Source organism: Prunus avium, chromosome 1 (genome assembly GCF_965620075.1).
Source record: "Prunus avium chromosome 1, drPruAviu1.hap1.1, whole genome shotgun sequence".
NCBI classification, from domain to species: Eukaryota; Viridiplantae; Streptophyta; class Magnoliopsida; order Rosales; family Rosaceae; genus Prunus; species Prunus avium.
Window position 1 is genome coordinate 62,281,851 of NC_142284.1, and position 17,137 is coordinate 62,298,987.

At 35.9% G+C, this 17,137-nt stretch overlaps 2 protein-coding genes across 2 annotated transcripts; one reads left to right on the forward strand and one right to left on the reverse strand.

Annotated features, from left to right (window-relative positions):
- Positions 1-355: 355 nt before the first annotated feature.
- Positions 356-5,842, reverse strand: LOC110765621 (glutathione S-transferase zeta class). Its single transcript, XM_021968784.2, has 11 exons — positions 5,592-5,842; positions 5,352-5,445; positions 5,147-5,203; positions 4,948-5,033; positions 4,786-4,857; positions 3,701-3,754; positions 3,500-3,575; positions 3,115-3,176; positions 2,055-2,114; positions 912-1,034; positions 356-693 (listed from the first exon to the last, which is right to left on the reverse strand). The coding sequence occupies exons 1-10, from the start codon at positions 5,592-5,594 to the stop codon at positions 933-935; spliced, it is 666 nt and encodes a 221-aa protein (XP_021824476.1). The 5' UTR covers positions 5,595-5,842; the 3' UTR covers positions 356-693; positions 912-932.
- Positions 5,843-9,880: 4,038 nt separating this feature from the next.
- Positions 9,881-15,448, forward strand: LOC110748786 (ferric reduction oxidase 7, chloroplastic-like). The gene is made up of 9 exons (XM_021948735.2): positions 9,881-10,636; positions 10,724-10,817; positions 10,947-11,141; positions 11,982-12,216; positions 12,542-12,869; positions 12,955-13,219; positions 13,563-13,818; positions 13,930-14,356; positions 14,949-15,448. Exons 1-9 carry the CDS (start codon positions 10,402-10,404, stop codon positions 15,116-15,118), a joined length of 2,205 nt encoding a protein of 734 aa, XP_021804427.2. The 5' UTR covers positions 9,881-10,401; the 3' UTR covers positions 15,119-15,448.
- The last annotated feature ends 1,689 nt before the right edge of the window (positions 15,449-17,137 follow it).

A 17,137-nucleotide genomic window follows, 5' to 3' on the forward strand; every position in this document is an offset into this window, starting at 1 on the left:
CAACACACGACAGAAAGGCAACCACGACATATAACCGGTCAAATGTGATCAGATTCTTATCAATCTGAGGCGTGCCTGATACAGGGGACGGATTGGGTTTCCAAGCATTTAAGAAGAAAAACAATGCGTTGCTTGTATGGGGTATGTGGAAGGGGAAAAATAAGAAGCTTACGCAGTTTGATTCGTTTCCAAGCATATATACACCAGAATCCAAAACACCCGAGCTAAAAATTCCAATTCATGCTAGGGGTGGTGTGGTTGGGACTTTCTCTCTCGTTTGGAATACACACACAAACAAACCATTTAGCAAATATATACACCCGATTGCTAGACAACTGGAGAGCACAAGAAAACAAATTGAAAACATATTTAGATGTTCTCTTTATTGATAACCATAACAATTCATTGTATGGAAAAGACCATAAGCTGTATTGTTCAAGTACACAGGATGTGTACAAGTCTACTCCCCAAGACTATTTTGACAGACAATCCGAACCGCTACATCACTCAATATTTTACATTACAACACCCTCCAGTTCTATCAGGGGATATCACTTATTACAGCACCTGACTACTTTACGACATCCATCATGGAATAACATTTATTTCAACACCTGACCTGAGTACTTGACAACATTTCAAACCTTAATTATGAGGCACTTTATGCTGCACTTTGGGACTGGCACGTTTCATCTGAATTTAAAAAAGGGGAAGTTTTAGAAGAATGGAAATGACAATTTTAAATGGAACCTTGAAGCACCAATCAACACAAAAGAAACTATAGATTTGCAAACGGCATCGGCATTCTTATGGTGCCTCACATATTCAACAGGTGCCTCAATTAACCAGAACACTTGGATAAATGGTATAATCTAACCAACAGAGGAGACTTATAAAATATTACTTCTTACCTCTTGAACCCCTTGGTTTAACTATGAAGAAGGAGCATCTGGCTGGTTTTCTGGTAGAGCATCACGGAATTCTGGGATCTTACTGTATGCCTCATGCAACCTGGCCAAAAGGGGAAACTGAGTCTGCACAACATTTGATGGAAAATAAATTTATCAGCAGATGTATATGTGGAAAGCCACTTCAAGTTTTGAGCAAAAGGTCTCAAAAAACTAGATAAATATCTAAGAGGACAGCCACCAGAAATATTAAAATAAATAAATAACAATTATAAAGAAGGAAATGAAAGAGCAGCTGGTGGATGAAAATGGAGGAACACCCAAGACCAGGACAGGGTTCAAAATTGCTGAACACAAAGGTGAAAGACTGTTTCAGTTTTTTTTTCCTTTTCTTTTTTCTTCTTTGGCTGATTGGAAAGGGTGAGAAAGACCCCTTATCTCCTTTCCTAAACCCAAGTCAGATATATAGTCAGAAGCTCACTACACTGAATGAATTGATGAGACTTCAACCTAGGCCTTGAGCTAAACTGAGTTCTTCCCACCAACTCACCTGAATTTTATTAGTGAGTGATACAAAGTCCCATAGCAGGGCAAAATACGGTTATTCTAAGTTCACATAGAGAAATGAAAGAATGAATCATATAAGCTGATTGTAATATTCTTCTTAGGGACAGAGGCGTTTGATGTCTCTGTAAATACCTTTTTTATGGCAAGCCTACCATGATAAATAAATAAATAAATAAAAATTTTATAAAAAAAACCCTAAAGAATGACCACTATAAACTTCATGTCAATGGGAGAACAATGCAGCTTCCATTCATATAATAACAAAAGACATGCACGTCAAAGACGAGCTGATACTGTTTCTAATAAAGTACTTAAATAAGAGAAAGACAGGTTGCTACTGAAAGTAGACACAGATAGAAACTTGCTTTATGACCCAAAAAAAAGAAGATAATAACTTGATTATGTGATGGAAACATCAGAACACCACCAAATTGGATTAGTTTCCATTGTCACACGAAAATGAAAAAAAAAATTAAGGAAATGTCAACCTACAAATCAGATAAATATAAATTTGCACAATCAAGAATGAATACACATTTGCTACAGTTGTAACTGGCACAAGAATAGAATGAGCAGTACCATGTCTACATGGAACCTTCCAATGGCTGCATAAAGCTGGGGTGCTAGAAACAAATCTGCCTGCAAATATTTGAGAAAATGTTTCATTATTTGATTTATTATTATTATTATTATTATTATTTGTATTCATACATTGAGGAATTTCACACTAGCACTTGTTATTTGGAAAATTAGGAAGTAAAGTGGCAATGTTCAACATGCAACTCAAACTGTAGGGTTCATGTAAGGCTTTTATTGAAAAAAATTACATATGGAAACACCATCTTCTTAGACAGTGGATTGCCCCTTTAATACGAGTAGGGGTAAGGCTGCAAATTAGTGAGTTCTGTCGGTTGGAGGATGAAGCTAAGGAGTTCAAAGTTTGAGAGTTGTAAGAAAAGAAAAGTACATCTGAATTCCTTGAGGCTGGAGAAGTGATGGACTTCGGTATCTGTACTTCTATTCCAAAGTCCACCTGTTCTTGTTCTTTTTTATATAAATACACCGTTTAATAAAATCCTTACGACTCCAATGAATTTTTGAATATTACAAAACTTTCTAAAAGTCTTATCAATTGAATACCACAACAGTTTTATGGACTCTCTAAAAATCCTAATTCAATACCACAAAACTATTATGGACTGTAAAAGTCTATATTGAATACACCAAAACATTTTTAATGGGGTCTTATAGCACTACTAGGAATCTTTGGGAGTTCTATTAGAAGCCTATATCTCTTGGTGCCTTGATATGTTCTTACTTTCATCTCTCTTCTCCTCCCTACTATTCTTTATTTCTCTAATATCTTTAAGATTAAAGCAACCATATAACTTTCATTTCCTTTAACCTCTTCTAGTTATCAAAATTTCCATCATCTAAAACTACATAACCAAGAGAATGAGTATCCTAGTCCTCAAACCTGCCACATCAATGGTTTTTCTGGTTATTGAAACAATTTTGTTGGTCAAATTATTTTAAAATGTTTTTAAGAGTTTTCTGATTTTCCAAAATAAAATAAGATGGTGAGTCCTTTTTCTTAAAGGGGAGAAGAAAATAAAAAGGACAACATGAGCAAACAGACCAAGAAAACTTCATCCCCAGTTGCATATCTCCCAGCATAGTTGTTCAGCAGTTTTTCAAGAGCTGAAACACATACAGAAAACAGATTATTAAGCCTACAACCATTCATAGAAAAGAAGAACAGTACAGCAAGACAGGATTTATATAAGGCACGATCTTCCACAGAAAATAAAAATGTGGTTTGACAAGTCTCGCACATTTGGGTGAGTTTGAGGTCTGGAGAAGCAAGATTGGAGTGGAAATATTACTACAACTTTTTTCTTCTTTCATAGGATACAAAAACTTTAAATCCAAGAGGTCTTGTTATTTTGAAAAATGACATCATCTGTGACTAAACCAGTTTTACCTGCATTCCTATTTTCAAATCTCCTTTAAGATTTTCTTACCTGCAAAGCCTTTTCCAATATGAACTTTAGCCCATTCAAGTTTCTCTTCGGGACTAACTTTTTCTTCAATGTACTTCTGTAAATGGAAAAGCAGCAAAACAATATCCATATCAATTTTTTTATATGATAATACCATAAGAAGCTCAGTTTTTGACAATCAAAGCAATACAAAGCAAGCAAACACTTGATCCAGCTAATTACCAGTATAGCCAGATTCTGCAGAGGCTGTATGCTTGAGGAAACGATATTTGCAGCCTACATATCAGGGGAAAGCTAATAGCATTAGAATTTGGAACATACATTCAAAATCATATAATAATAAATGTTAATGAAGAGATTAGGTTGCTTTTGGGTGGGAGCGATGTTTGAACAGGTTAGGATTTTAGGGAAATCATAATGAATTGTATAAAGTTACACCAGGAAACTCAAATTACTAAGAGTATATCATATTAAGAGTATATCATACAGGTAGAGCATGATACCATATCCCTTAGCTGAATTACGATAATTCAGCATGTTAAACACAATAACCAGCATGTGTGATGGATACAGATCTAAGCACCAATACACGTGAAACTAATTTTCCGTTCTTAATAATCACAATAGAAACTACCATCGATGTCATCTACATCCTGTTTTGTATAACATGTGTGTAGGCCATAACAAACTTATCCATGCAGTTCTGGGTAAGTTAAGTGCAGATATTTTGCCAAGTCAAAAGGAAAAAATTGGAAACCATATTTCAACTAATGAACTCAGCCAATGGTACTGATGGTTGTTCCAGGCACACTCACTTGATCCGTTAAAACATTTGGCGGAGAGAGTATTTGAACTTGGATACACATCATCAGAAGAGATGCATGGCTACCAATTGGCTATGCCCTGACCTCAAAGTCTGAGCTTTTATGTGCTCATTGTGACATTAGCAAAATTACTAGTAGTGCCCCAACCCCAAGACATTCAAACACTCTTTAATGGCATCAACACATGCTACACTCATTAGTTCTTAAGTCAAAAACCCAGTGATTATACAGTTGAGTTCATAAAGAGCCCAAACATAGTCTACTAAAACGGAAATTTTCAAAGCCTGCACGTCTACATCTTGTGTTTCCAATCTATATTTGAGAACTCAAAGCAGAACTATATGGGACAACTACTCTGATGGTATTTATTATTTGAAGGTTCAGCTCCAGTGTGAAACTAAAATTGGCTATGCAAAAAGTAGCAAGAGGATAGTTCATAATATTTGACAAGGGGGTAATTAAAATGAAAGAAAGCAGTTTGACCTGGTAATTGATGGCCTTTTTCTGAAGATCTTGAGGTAACAATGGATGCTGCGGGTACTTGTCCTCTAAATACTATATAATACGAAGAAACATATTTTACGATGAAGTAATGCAAATTTAGTGGAGCAGAAGCTGATGAAAAGGAATAACATGGAGACTGACCATTAAGATGGCAAATGAGTCAGCAACAACAAAGTCCCCATCCACAAGCACCGGCACATAGCCGATAGGATTGAGCTTTGTAAACTCTGCAAGGCAAGAAAAGCCCCCAAACAATTGACTATTGAGTTGAGCAGCTACTCCTACTACAAGTTAAGTTCACCAGAATATAAAACACGAAAGTGAAAAGGAAGGGACTGACCGGGACTGAATTGCTCTCCCTTCACCAGGTTTACAGCTTTGTACTCGTATTTGAGCCCTATACAGTATATTTATACGCAGTAATTAATTAAAATACAAATACATTTATACTTTCTTGAGAGTAAGACTTCAGATTTCAGATTTGCAAGGAGTAAATTAAAAAATATTTAAAAACAACAACAAAAAGAAATTGAAGGAAAAGAAACCTTTTAAGTTGAGAGCAATTCGGACACGGAAGGAGCAAGTGCTCCTCCAGTAGGAATACAGCTTCAGCTGTTGATCATCGCCACTTTCACTCGCCTGTGTTCCATCTTATCATTCGTTATTATCAATCAAAATTTCAATTCGTCTATCTCAGAATATCGGGCGTTGACAAGGATAAGAAGCATATATATAGCAAAAAATTTCTCTTGGAAATAAAATAGCAGACTCTAAAATTCACTCACCATGAAACGCAGCCTAGACCCTAGAGAGATTTTTTGATCACCGGTCGCGCTTCAGTTTTCACACAAACAAACCGATTAAACAAATTCAACTTTTCTGATTATCTTTTCTTGGCGTTGGCGGTGTAGCCGAATAACATCTGCGTATTTTATAGAGCACTTTTGAAATTTTGGACGGAGCTACTAAAATTGTTTTCTAGTGTTCAACTTAAAAATAGAGAGAATAATTGTATTCCTGCATTGCATTGCACGCCTCCTTCCTAAAAGAATATACAAAACAAAAGGGTTTGTTTCACTACCTTTTCTCACTCTGATTGACTTCTGTGAAATGCTGACATGGCAATTAACAGTTCCCATGATGAATTCACTCAAATTTTGTCACGCGGACTAAAATAATAAATAATAAATAAATGGTTAATGACTTAAATGGTCCCTAATTATTGCCAGATTATCATTTTGGTCAATCAACTAAAATTTTCAATTCAAACTTCCTTAAAATTTTTAAATTATACCTAAATGGTCTATACGTCAAAGTCTGTTTATTATTCTGATTTTTTTTAAATTATACCTAAATGGTCTATACGTCAAAGTCTGTTTATTATTCCGTTAAATCAAGGGACAAAACCGTATTTTTAAGTGAGAATCCTTCTGAGCACCATTGGAACCATCCCCTCCCCATTCCCTAACTTCACCCAAAGACCCACCGTCATCGATTTCTTCTCCCCACCCCCTAACAACAACAACAGCAGCTGCTAAGTCTAGAGAGAGAGAGAGAGAGAGAGAGATGAGATATGATGAAACTGAGAAGGAAGACAGAGAACTTTTCAATAATGGTGAGCTACAGAAAAGAAAGAATCAATTTTTTGAAATGGGTTTGTTTAGTTTGAGCCGAAAAGATTTCATGGCATCAAAGAGTAGATGGTGGGTATGAATTTGAGGAAGACTTAGAAGAAAAATGAAGAGCTTTTTCTGCACAAATCTAAAAAAAACCCATTTTCTGAGCTTAACCCATTGCTCTGCCTCTTGTTCTTGTTTCCCTAAGCAAATCTTCTGCAACTTGGTTTGATCTTTCCAAAGGTTTGAGCTTTTTTTAATTTTAATTTTTGGGTTTGTGATATTTATGCAAGAGGGATGCCCTTTCATTTTCTGCAAGGGAAGGGGGTCTTAGAAATCACAAATACAAGCTTAGCTTAGCTTCAATTTTCACAGCCAACATCAACAGCAATATCAATAAGTACTTGAGCTTTTCAACAACACAGCTTTGTGAGCAGCGAACCGAACTCTGTTCTTGATATGAGAAGAAGCCCGAGCCCACCCACTTCTGCATTGACTCTCACTTGCTGAATTGCTAATAGTGAATCTTGCAACAATTTAGTGGCAGTTGGGAGGGAGTAGGAAGAAGAAGAAAATGGTTTTGGGGAACAAAATGATACTGGAGCAATAGTTGGGAGACCATTGAAATCAATAACCCAGGAGTTTTGTGTTAGCTTCTCAAAAAGTCGTATATACCTTTCAAAACTTAGTCACGTGGCCATCGCGTGATCAGAAGTCAAAGAATCTTTTACGGATGGACCATTTAGATACAATTTAAAAAGTTTAAGGACGTTTAAATTGAAAATTTTAGTTGGTGGACCAAAATGATAATCTGGCAATAGTTGGGGGACCATTTAAGTCATTAACCCATAAATAAACTAATTAAATATTAAAATTAAAAAGAAAAGTCTCACTCACTCCTTCCTAGGGATGGCAACGGTCCGGTAGGGGCAGAGTATGACAATATCATCCCCGCCCTTATTTTCAAACCCATCCTCGTTTAATAGATTTTGGGAAATCCCCATCCCCGTCCCCGTCCCCGTCCCCGTCCCCGTCGAGGGACTATCCCTCATACCGCCCCGAATCCTCGATTTTTTTTGCATAAAAAATATTTATCATACATTTTAACATTTAGTTTCATATTAAATTATCATTCAACATATCCAAATTAACTATAAAGTTCAACTCAACTATTAAAAAAAAACATCAATATAAAATTTCAGAGAAAATTACGAAGAATTAGGAGAGGGAAGTTAACTTAGGGTTAAATATAAATATTATAATTATATATTTATTTATTTATATATATAAACTAGCTTCTTTGCACGCGCTTCTGCGCTTGGCTTTTTTCTATAAAAAATTATTTTATTTTAGATTTAAAAAAGATAATGGGTAGTTGTTTTCCATAAAAATAGGATCCATTATCCGATTTTTCTATTAATTTTAATTTTTTTAAATATGAAAAACTGTGAATTTACCATATTATCATCATTTAATTAATAATTTCAATCTAATGTTTGCATTAACTAAGGGCATTTTCTGGTATTTTGAATGTTTCATTCTCTGCCTTTTGCTTTATATATATACCGTCCCCTTCAGTTGAGGGATCCCTCAAATAACACTATTTGAGGGATGGGCGCTCAGCCGTTGGATTTCTTTTAATGACATCTTGCGGCTGTGATTCTTTTAAATGTTTTAACCCGTTTTAACACTCCTGAATTGAAAAAAAAGAAACGCGATGGCTGAAGAACCTAAGAGCATGTCCACCGCAACCCAATTTGCCAGGGCAACAGGCCCCCCTAGCTCAAAATGGACCTCCAGCGCAGGAAAATCAGCCCGAGCAAGCCCAAGGGCAAATCTTGCCTGGGCTTCAGCCCGAAGGCGCTGACATCAGCGACAGTAAATTCAATTTTTTTTTACCGTTGGTGCATGAAATGCACGCGCCAACGGTAAAAAAAATTTGATTTCACCGTGCTGACAGCTCCCAACGGGAAGATGCCACGTGGCGCTTCCCGGATGCTTCGATCGTTTTTTGTCCAGAAATCTGACGGACTCGATTTTTTTGGGTAAAAAAATACAAAAAAAATTATAAATAAAAAAACCAACAAATTCTGGATTTTTTCCCTATAAATCCATAACCATTTTATTCACTTTCCACACCAAATCTTTATACCAACTCTTCTCCTTCGAATATTTTTTACTTTCCACTCACATTTTTCTATTACAAAATTCCATTTGTGCAAAAATATAAATAGCCTCTTCCATCGAAGTCGGAGGGTCGTGGACAAATGTTCGAAGAGGTCAAAATCTTGGCAACGAGGTAAAAAATAATAATTTATGTTTTATTCAATTTAATGTCATATATATATATATATATTTCTTGCATTTCCAATTTCATTTTTTAAATAGATTATTCAAGGCAAAACAAAAAAGAGGAAAATCATTACACATGGCTCCTCAAGTGAGCAATGCCCGCAATCAGTTCCAGTGGTGCGTTTCGTGTCGGAAATAATTTCACTATTACGTCATCCGAAGGAAAATACTCCCCCACGTCGTGATACGGTGGAATCGCCTCCGCCAATGATTGAGTCGTCCTTGTACTCGATTATGTCGGACTATGAGGACCGGAAGTATTTCAACTGTATGATGAGTGAGTATGTATTTCAATTGTATGATGGCGGTTGTGGATGTGTTGGTGGTTGTGGTGGTGGTGGCGGAGGATGAAGAGGATGAGGATGTGGTGGTGGTGGCTGCTATGGCGGTGGTTGTGGAAATAGTTAATGTGGTGGTGCAAGTGATAAAGTTGGATGTGGTGTCATTTTTTAAAATGAATGATGGTATTTTGGGAATTAAAAAAATTCATTAAAGGTTCATCTCTACTTCATTTGAAAGCAGCTTTGAAAAGCAATTCAGAGCCTACTTTTAAAAGCTGCTGTCAAAAGGCCATTGCTTTTAAAATAATCAGGATATTTTATTTTTATCAAACACCTTAAACTGCTTAACTTTAAAGTGAAGTAGGTTTTTGGCCAAAAAAACAATCCCAAACGGGGCCATAAGGGAAAGCAGCTAATGAGGTGCTTTTATTTTCTAATTATGCGAGAATCAGTTTCAAAGAGGAAATCAATACCAACAACACTTTTAACAAAAAGTTTACCAAATACCAAACTGTTTTATCTCACAGCTGATTTCTCTCATAGCAAATCTAACAGCACTTATTTTTACAGCACAGCAATGCCAAACTGGCATTTAATGATTATGCGCGAATTAGTATTTACAAATCTCAAGGAGCCAAGCAAAAGCTTAAGGATAAGGTAAGAAAATAATTTCATTCAAGAAAAAAAGAAAATTATATAGAGTTTCTGCCCATCTCATGTTAAAAATTTTGGGTAAGTCCCTGAATGCACCCACGAATGAAGAAAAAGAGATGTCATTATTATCTCCGGATAGGATTCTAAGGTACACAGAAAATTTGAGTGGTTCTTCGTTTCCAATAACCAGAATAGACGGCTTTCATTTTCATATTAAATGCTTGATATTCCTTAATATTTTCTCTTTTCATCCATGTTTCTTGTTTGTGTGGGTATTATTCATCTCTGAGTTGTGTGAACATCACCGTTCTTACTGTTATGGTGCCCCACATTTCGAACTAGATTGTAGTGTGTGGTAAATATTAACACTTGCGGCTTGAACTATCTGGCACTGTGTTTCATTTGACTCTATCTACTGCTCAATTTTCATGTTTCTGGGGAAAAGTCCTTTCAAGGTTAGATAATCAGATTACAAGCATCAGTGGTAAAGAAATTTCTGTAGGTATTCTGGATAAAGGTTTGAAGTGACACATTCTTGATTACCCGGTTCACATGGGAATGGGTTCCACAAACTTTAGATATTTTCGAACTCTCTGTGCATATATATTTTGGCATATGGCCTTGGGTCAGGCAGGGGACTGAGGTAGCTGAAAACATTATTAAGGAAGTTTGTGTAATAATTTTGGGTCCCAATGGATGAAAATTCTGTCCATAACCCCCTTCTTTGGGGCCAAGGTTCTGGACATGCTAATGTCAGGAGGAAGACTCCTCTTTCTGTAACCTTAGCAAAATGGATTCTCAAGATTGCAATGTTGGCGCTTTTCATTTCATGGGTTGCTCTAATGTTTCTGTTCCCAGCAGATTTTGTGCAGAAACTATTTGAGAAATGGATCCAAGCCACCAATGGAACTGTTTTTGGGATTACAGGTGAACTTAATTATCGCCTCTGCTCTTTTTCACGTAAGTGTTCTCTTCTTAGAGGTCTCTAGTTAACTTGGATGCTGCAAACTACAGGAAGCCTGTTCCTGCTATTCAGTGGTCCCATTCTCCTTATTGCAGTGCTGTCTATAGCATATCTTGTTGTCTCTGGGGAAGAGGAGCTCCACGAGTATGTCTATTTTTGAGTTGGAAAATATTGAGTTAGATTGAATATACGTCATTGCATTTTATGTTCTAAGCTCAACCACTTAAATGTCCACAGGATTTGTTGTTATGTAATAATTAACTATGTGTGCAGGAAGAAGGCTTCAAAGTATCCGAGTTTCCGGTTGTGGACGTTCCCAGTTCTTGTGGATGGGCCATTTGGGGTTGTTTCTGCTGCTGAGTTGATTGGGATATTACTTTTTGTTGTGTTTGTTATCTGGGCTGTCTACGCTTATATCATGAGTATTCTCAGCCTGATGTCTGATCAGTTAACTTTTAAAGAGAAAAGGTATCATGTTTGTTCAAGATCAGTCTCCTTTGAAAGTTCTGCTTCTGCTTCAGCATTTAAACTCTTGAGCTAGCCCTTAGTAGGTTGCAACTTGCAAGCTTGAAAAGCCTATATGCATGTATGTATAAAACTCACCAAGATTATGCTCTTATTCTTGTAAATGATTGTACGACTTTTAAATAATTGAGGTATGTAAATTCCTGTTTAAAAAGTTGACACATAGGTTAACTGCTTCTCCCTGTCATATGGTAGGTGCTGTAATAGTTTCATTTGTCAAGCTTTTAAAATGTCGAGCTTCTTGTTGATCAATTTGCTTTCTTTTTCTTTTTGTGTTTCAAAACAGTCAGTCAACTATGTTTTTCTGATGCCTTTTTTTACGTGTCTGATGTCCATTTTAATAACAGTAAACAATTATTGTAATCTGAAACTGTCCATTTGAATGAATGAAGTTCAGATTAAATCACTTAATTTTTTAGCTCCATTCATTCATCTAGGTGTCTAGGCTTTTTTTGCTGAAACATGTCTCTGTAAAGTTGCCGTATATGGCTGAGAATCTCATTTTCTAAGGCAACATTATCTGCTTTACTTTCGATAATGTTGAAAACTTGGGATAAACTAACCTGTAATTCTGTATATTTCCCTTTTTTCTTTATGTTGTTTTTGCTCGACTTGCTTAATTTGTAGAAGTATTCATAGTCAACTCGATTGTCTGAATAAAATTAGTATATGAGAAACTTAAATCCTTCATGATTTGCATGCAAACATTGATGCTTATGTGCTATTTTTCTTCAGTCGAAAGATCGGTTTCATTAACGATTTACCTTGTACTTGAACTTGCAGTTGTTTGTTCCTGGAAATTTTGGGACTTCGTTTTGGTTTAATTGGGATGTTTTGCTTGGCATTTTTGTTCCTGCCAGTTGCAAGGGGATCAGTTCTTCTTCGATTTATTGATATCCCTTTTGAGCATGCTACGAGATATCATGTATGGCTGGGACATCTCACAATGCTCCTCTTTACCATCCATGGACTGCTTTACATAGTGGCATGGACAATTGAAGGCTGGCTCCTTCATGAAGTGAGTGCTAATGCTGCATTTAATCATATTTTTCGTTGATAGATAGGCTGGTAGCTGTTAAAATTAAGGGCTACTTTACAGAAGACAGCTAAGATTTGCTTCCATTTTACCATACCATTATGGCATATTTTCTAGATAGACCATGCATTCCACTCTGAATGTTCTGAGATACTTATTGCTATAAATGTATTAAATATATGATAGTGTACATGTATCTCTACCTAAATGTCTAGTAATATAACTTATAAGGACCATGCTACAGGCAAATATAGGCTCAGATTATGATGCCAGTCTGCTTATTTATGTTTTCAATGGTTTGATGCAGATATTGGAGTGGAGGGATATTGGTGTTGCCAATCTTCCAGGAGTGATCAGCCTTTCTGCAGGTCTGTTGATGTGGGTCACGTCACTTCCTCCAGTGAGAAAGCTGAACTTTGAGTTGTTCTTCTACACTCATCAACTATATGTCATCTTCATTGTCTTTTTGGCTTTGCACGTGGGTGATTTCATTTTCACAATGGCTGCTGGAGGAATATTTATTTTTATTCTTGATCGTTTTCTGAGATTCTGCCAATCACGAAGGGTGGTTGATATAATTTCAGTGAAGTGCCTTCCATGTGGAACTGTAGAATTGGTCCTCGCAAAACCAGAAAGTAAATATTTTTCTTCACACTTTTATTATTTTTAATTTCATATTCTGTTACCATATGAGTGACTGTTCGCTCATGACATATTTAGATCTGCGGTACAACGCCCTCAGTTTTGTTTTTCTTCAAGTTCGTGAGCTATCGTGGCTGCAATGGCATCCTTTCAGTGTTTCTTCCAGTCCTCTGGATGGTAAATATCATATTTCTGTCCTCATAAAGGTTCTTGGAAAATGGACAGAAAAGCTGAGAGGAAATATCTTGGAAAATTCAGAAAAGGAGCTGCCTTTCAGTCCTCATAGTCAGATAACAGCTTCTGTTGAAGGGCCTTACGGGCATGAGACACCGTACCACTTGATGTATGTACTCTATTCTTTAATTCTTTTTATCACAAAAATTGTTTTATCAGATTAGGCTAATCCTGGTCTAATCACTGGTTTGGAATTTACAAGTGAAATACATGAAAGTTTGCATGATGCTGTGTGTCATGTGTGTCATATGTTCACATAACATCTTCTGTAATGGTACTTACAAATTTGAAGGGCTCTTTACAAAGACAGTCCAATTATTAACCACCCAAAAAAAGAGAGTATAATGATCCTTATTTTTGGATCAAAAGAAAAGAATATACTAGACATCCAGCTCAATGATAAATTTTTCTTTCTATATCTAACAGTTTGACTTTATGTTTTGCTTTCTCAGGTATGAAAATCTTATCTTAGTAGCTGGTGGCATTGGGATTTCACCTTTCCTGGCTGTCTTGAGTGACATTCTCCATTGTGTTAGGGAAGGGAGACCTTGTCTACTAAGAAATATTTTGATTGTCTGGGCTGTCAAAAGATCAGATGAGCTTTCTCTTCTTTCAACCATTGATATGGACTCAATCTGTCCATCGTTCTCTAGTAAACTAAATCTTGAGACTTGTATATATGTCACTCGGGAATCTGAACCTCCCTTGGTATGTTTGGTTGTATTTTGACACATTTTTTGTACCTTCCTTAATTTGTTTGTGTTTTATTAATGTTATTTGTTCCAGTTTTTTGGGGAATTTGATTGTTGTTATTTGCAGGAAGAGGGTAAAGTGCAAAACACTCTAGACTTTTCTCTTTGTCCTACATCCAAAAGGTGTGGCATGTCTGTTTTGGTTGGTACTGGACATACTATATGGTCTGGACTATACGTTATCTCATCAACGGTAGGCTTTGTTATCTCAATGGGCTTGTTGGATATCTTCTACATAAATCCTTTTCATATATCTTCATGGTGGTACAAAGGGCTCCTTTTCATTGTCTGTATGATTACAAGTGTCGTTATCTTCGGGGGTCTTGTGGTTGGTTTATGGCATCTCTGGGAAAGAAGAATTTTAGCAAAGGAACAATTTGAGGATGATAAGTTAAATATAGATAAGGCAGAGCATAAAGAAACTGTAGCTCGCGAGGATTCCCACCTTGCAAAGTTAACTGGCATTCGTTATGGTGCAAGACCAGACTTCAAAGGTATGCCTCCTTGACATGTCTATTTTCGTCTTAAATTCACAGTACATGAAGCTAATTAATAAATACGTAGCAATAATTCTATACGAGTTATCCAGATAGTTGAAATGCTAGTTAATGACTACATATAGACAATGGCATGCAGTGGTTCTTTCATTTGAATAACCTTTGATCTGTTGAAGAGGTTAAACTAGCATAATCTCTTCTTGGTTGCTTCATATTTTTGATGTGGCTTCTGCACCATTTTGTGTCGATTTCTACTTCCTGCTATCTTTTCATTGACCAATAAATCTACAATCTAGAGAAGCTTAACTTGTGAAGCTGGTGGATCAGATAGAGGTGGGGATTTTGGATTCTTGTTTTTCTTACAAAGCTCCATTTGATTTCATAATAATGAAGAAGGAAAAAGACTGAACCTTCTGAGGAATTTGTATTGGTATAGAATATAGAATTTAGGGTACATTGAAGCACAGGAAATTGCTTTGCAAAGAGGTGCATCGGGTTGTTAGTTGCCAGAAATAGCTTCCTTCCTTACAGCAACAATCACATTTCTCCAGTTGCTTGTCATTGCTTACTTGATTTCTTCTTACTGCAGAAATATTTGAAACTGTATCCAAGAATTGGGGCCATGTTGATGCGGGCGTCATTGTGTGTGGTCCTCCAACTCTTCAATCAAGTGTGGCTAAAGAAATCAGGTCACACAACTTTAGGAGACAAAGCGACCATCCTATCTTTCATTTCAACAGCCATAGTTTTGATCTGTAGCTTCCACTACAAACCTATTCATACGATTGTACACAATGAATATACACATAAATATGTGTGTATATATAAATAAATACGTGTGTGTATATATAAATAAACTGTTCTTCTCTCATACGGACGTCCACATGTGTAAATGGGGAGGAAAGCAAGGAGGCGTCTGCACAATAATAATGTCCGGACGTCCGCATAGGAGAAAATCTGTAGAAATAAATATGCGTGTATGTATTGTGTCTAATGTTCTACTATACTGTATGTAGTTATCGATCAAATTTGTATGAATTTCATATACTATTTATCCTAAAGTGGTGGTCAAGTGTGACCTTTTTGTTAGTGTATCTTTTTTGGTTGAATGGAGACCTTTTGGTGCCCAACTAGGGTTTGAATCCATATCAATCATACTGACTAAACTAATCGAGTCCAATTCAATTGGGTGGGCATTCAAATCGGAAAATCGGAAACTTAAGTTGAATTGGGCCGAAATAAATTGGGTTGATAAAAAATCAGATCGAGTTGACCAAAAACCGAATTGGACCAATTCTTGTAGTGAAAAAACTGGACTGATTGTATAATTTCCAATGCTAAATTTATAAGGGAAATAGCTCAAAATGCCACTATTTTCATAATTTTATCTGAAAATGCCATCTCTCCCCAAAATTTTTGCAAATATCACCTATAAATGCATATTTATTGCACTTATCTCCTTGATAACACTTTTGGTCAATTTTTGGTTTCTCTTTCAGCTCTCTCTCTCTCTCTCTCTCTCTCTCTCTCTCTCTCTCTCTCTCTCTCTCTCTCCATCTAGCTAACTACGCCTCTTCTCACGAAGAAGAAGATCAAGAACAACCTACAAAACCCACAGCTTTGCCCTCAAAACCCAGTTCTTCCTCTTCCTCTCTGTTTTCTTCTCTACCCAAATCCAAACCCCAACTTCGTCTCTCTTTGAATCCCTTCTGCAACCTAAACAAAACCATCTTTTATAAATACGACAGCATGTCTTGACATTAGGTGGCCATTGTTTGAGCATTTTGGTTCAATTTTGGGGGGTTTTGAAGTCAGGGTTTTGTAAGTTTTGATGTTAAATTGAATTTGATTACTGAAATTGAAATTGTGATTGATTTTGTCTGTATTTTGTGTAGAAAGTGAAGTATTGAGATTGATTTTGTCTGTTTGAAACAACAAATGTGCTTGTTCTTTGTCAATTGATTCTTGCAATTGGTATTGGGATTTTCTATGAACTTGTTATGATTATATCATAGTGAGGTAGCATTGTTGATTTGCTATTGCAATTGTATTGTGATTTTATTGCGGTTGTATTGTAATGGTATTGCTGATATATTGATTTTTTTTGGTGTTTTATTGATATGTTATTGTAATTTAATAAGAATATATGTTGATATCATTTTTCTTTATCTGCTTGTGATTTGTGTCGGGGTTGAGATTATTCTTGGCTGAAGTATTATTTACAATCTCTCTCTCTCTGCTCTTCGTATTTTTCTCAACATTTATGTGTTAATTTAATGCCTGGTATTGTTTTGGAATCATAATCATTGTCAATCTCATTGTTTCTTTAAAAGATTGCTGTGAAATTGTTACTCCATTTTCTTCTTTTCTTTGTTTTAAGATATTTTTGTTTAAGATATTCTTTCCTTTGTTTTTGCCCAATTTTTTTCGGCCCTATTCAAACTGGGTTTGCGGCTTAACGCAAGAGTCGATTGGTCGGATCCAAGTAGGATGTCCAAGATACCGAGTTTTGGGACTAGAGTGCAATGTATATGTGGTGGTATAAAATCATTAAATGACAAAGGAGGGGAAAGAAAATGAAAACGAAAACTGAAAACACTTTAAGGTAATTTTAAAAAATAAGAGTTATGAAAATTATTTTCATTTTTTGAAAATAGAAAATGAAAACTTACTAAACATGTTTTCAATTTTCATTTTTCAACAAAAGTAAACCAAAAAAAAAAAAAAAAAATTGAAAACAAATTGGTTATCAAACATGTTCTTCAATTTAGGAATTCT

What these genes read in the sequence shown, in the direction of transcription:
- LOC110748786 (XM_021948735.2), top strand. Translation starts at nt 10,402, where the DNA reads ATGGATGAAAATTCTGTCCATAACCCCCTTCTTTGGGGCCAAGGTTCT. An exon ending in GGGGAAGAGGAGCTCCACGA is followed by an intron (nt 10,818 to 10,946) that starts GTATGTCTATTT and finishes CTATGTGTGCAG; the next exon opens with GAAGAAGGCTTCAAAGTATC. An exon ending in TTAACTTTTAAAGAGAAAAG is followed by an intron (nt 11,142 to 11,981) that starts GTATCATGTTTG and finishes TTGAACTTGCAG; the next exon opens with TTGTTTGTTCCTGGAAATTT.
- LOC110765621 (XM_021968784.2), bottom strand. An exon ending in AATTGCTCTCAACTTAAAAG is followed by an intron (nt 5,204 to 5,351) that starts GTTTCTTTTCCT and finishes TATACTGTATAG; the next exon opens with GGCTCAAATACGAGTACAAA. An exon ending in AAAAGGCCATCAATTACCAG is followed by an intron (nt 3,755 to 4,785) that starts GTCAAACTGCTT and finishes CCTGATATGTAG; the next exon opens with GCTGCAAATATCGTTTCCTC.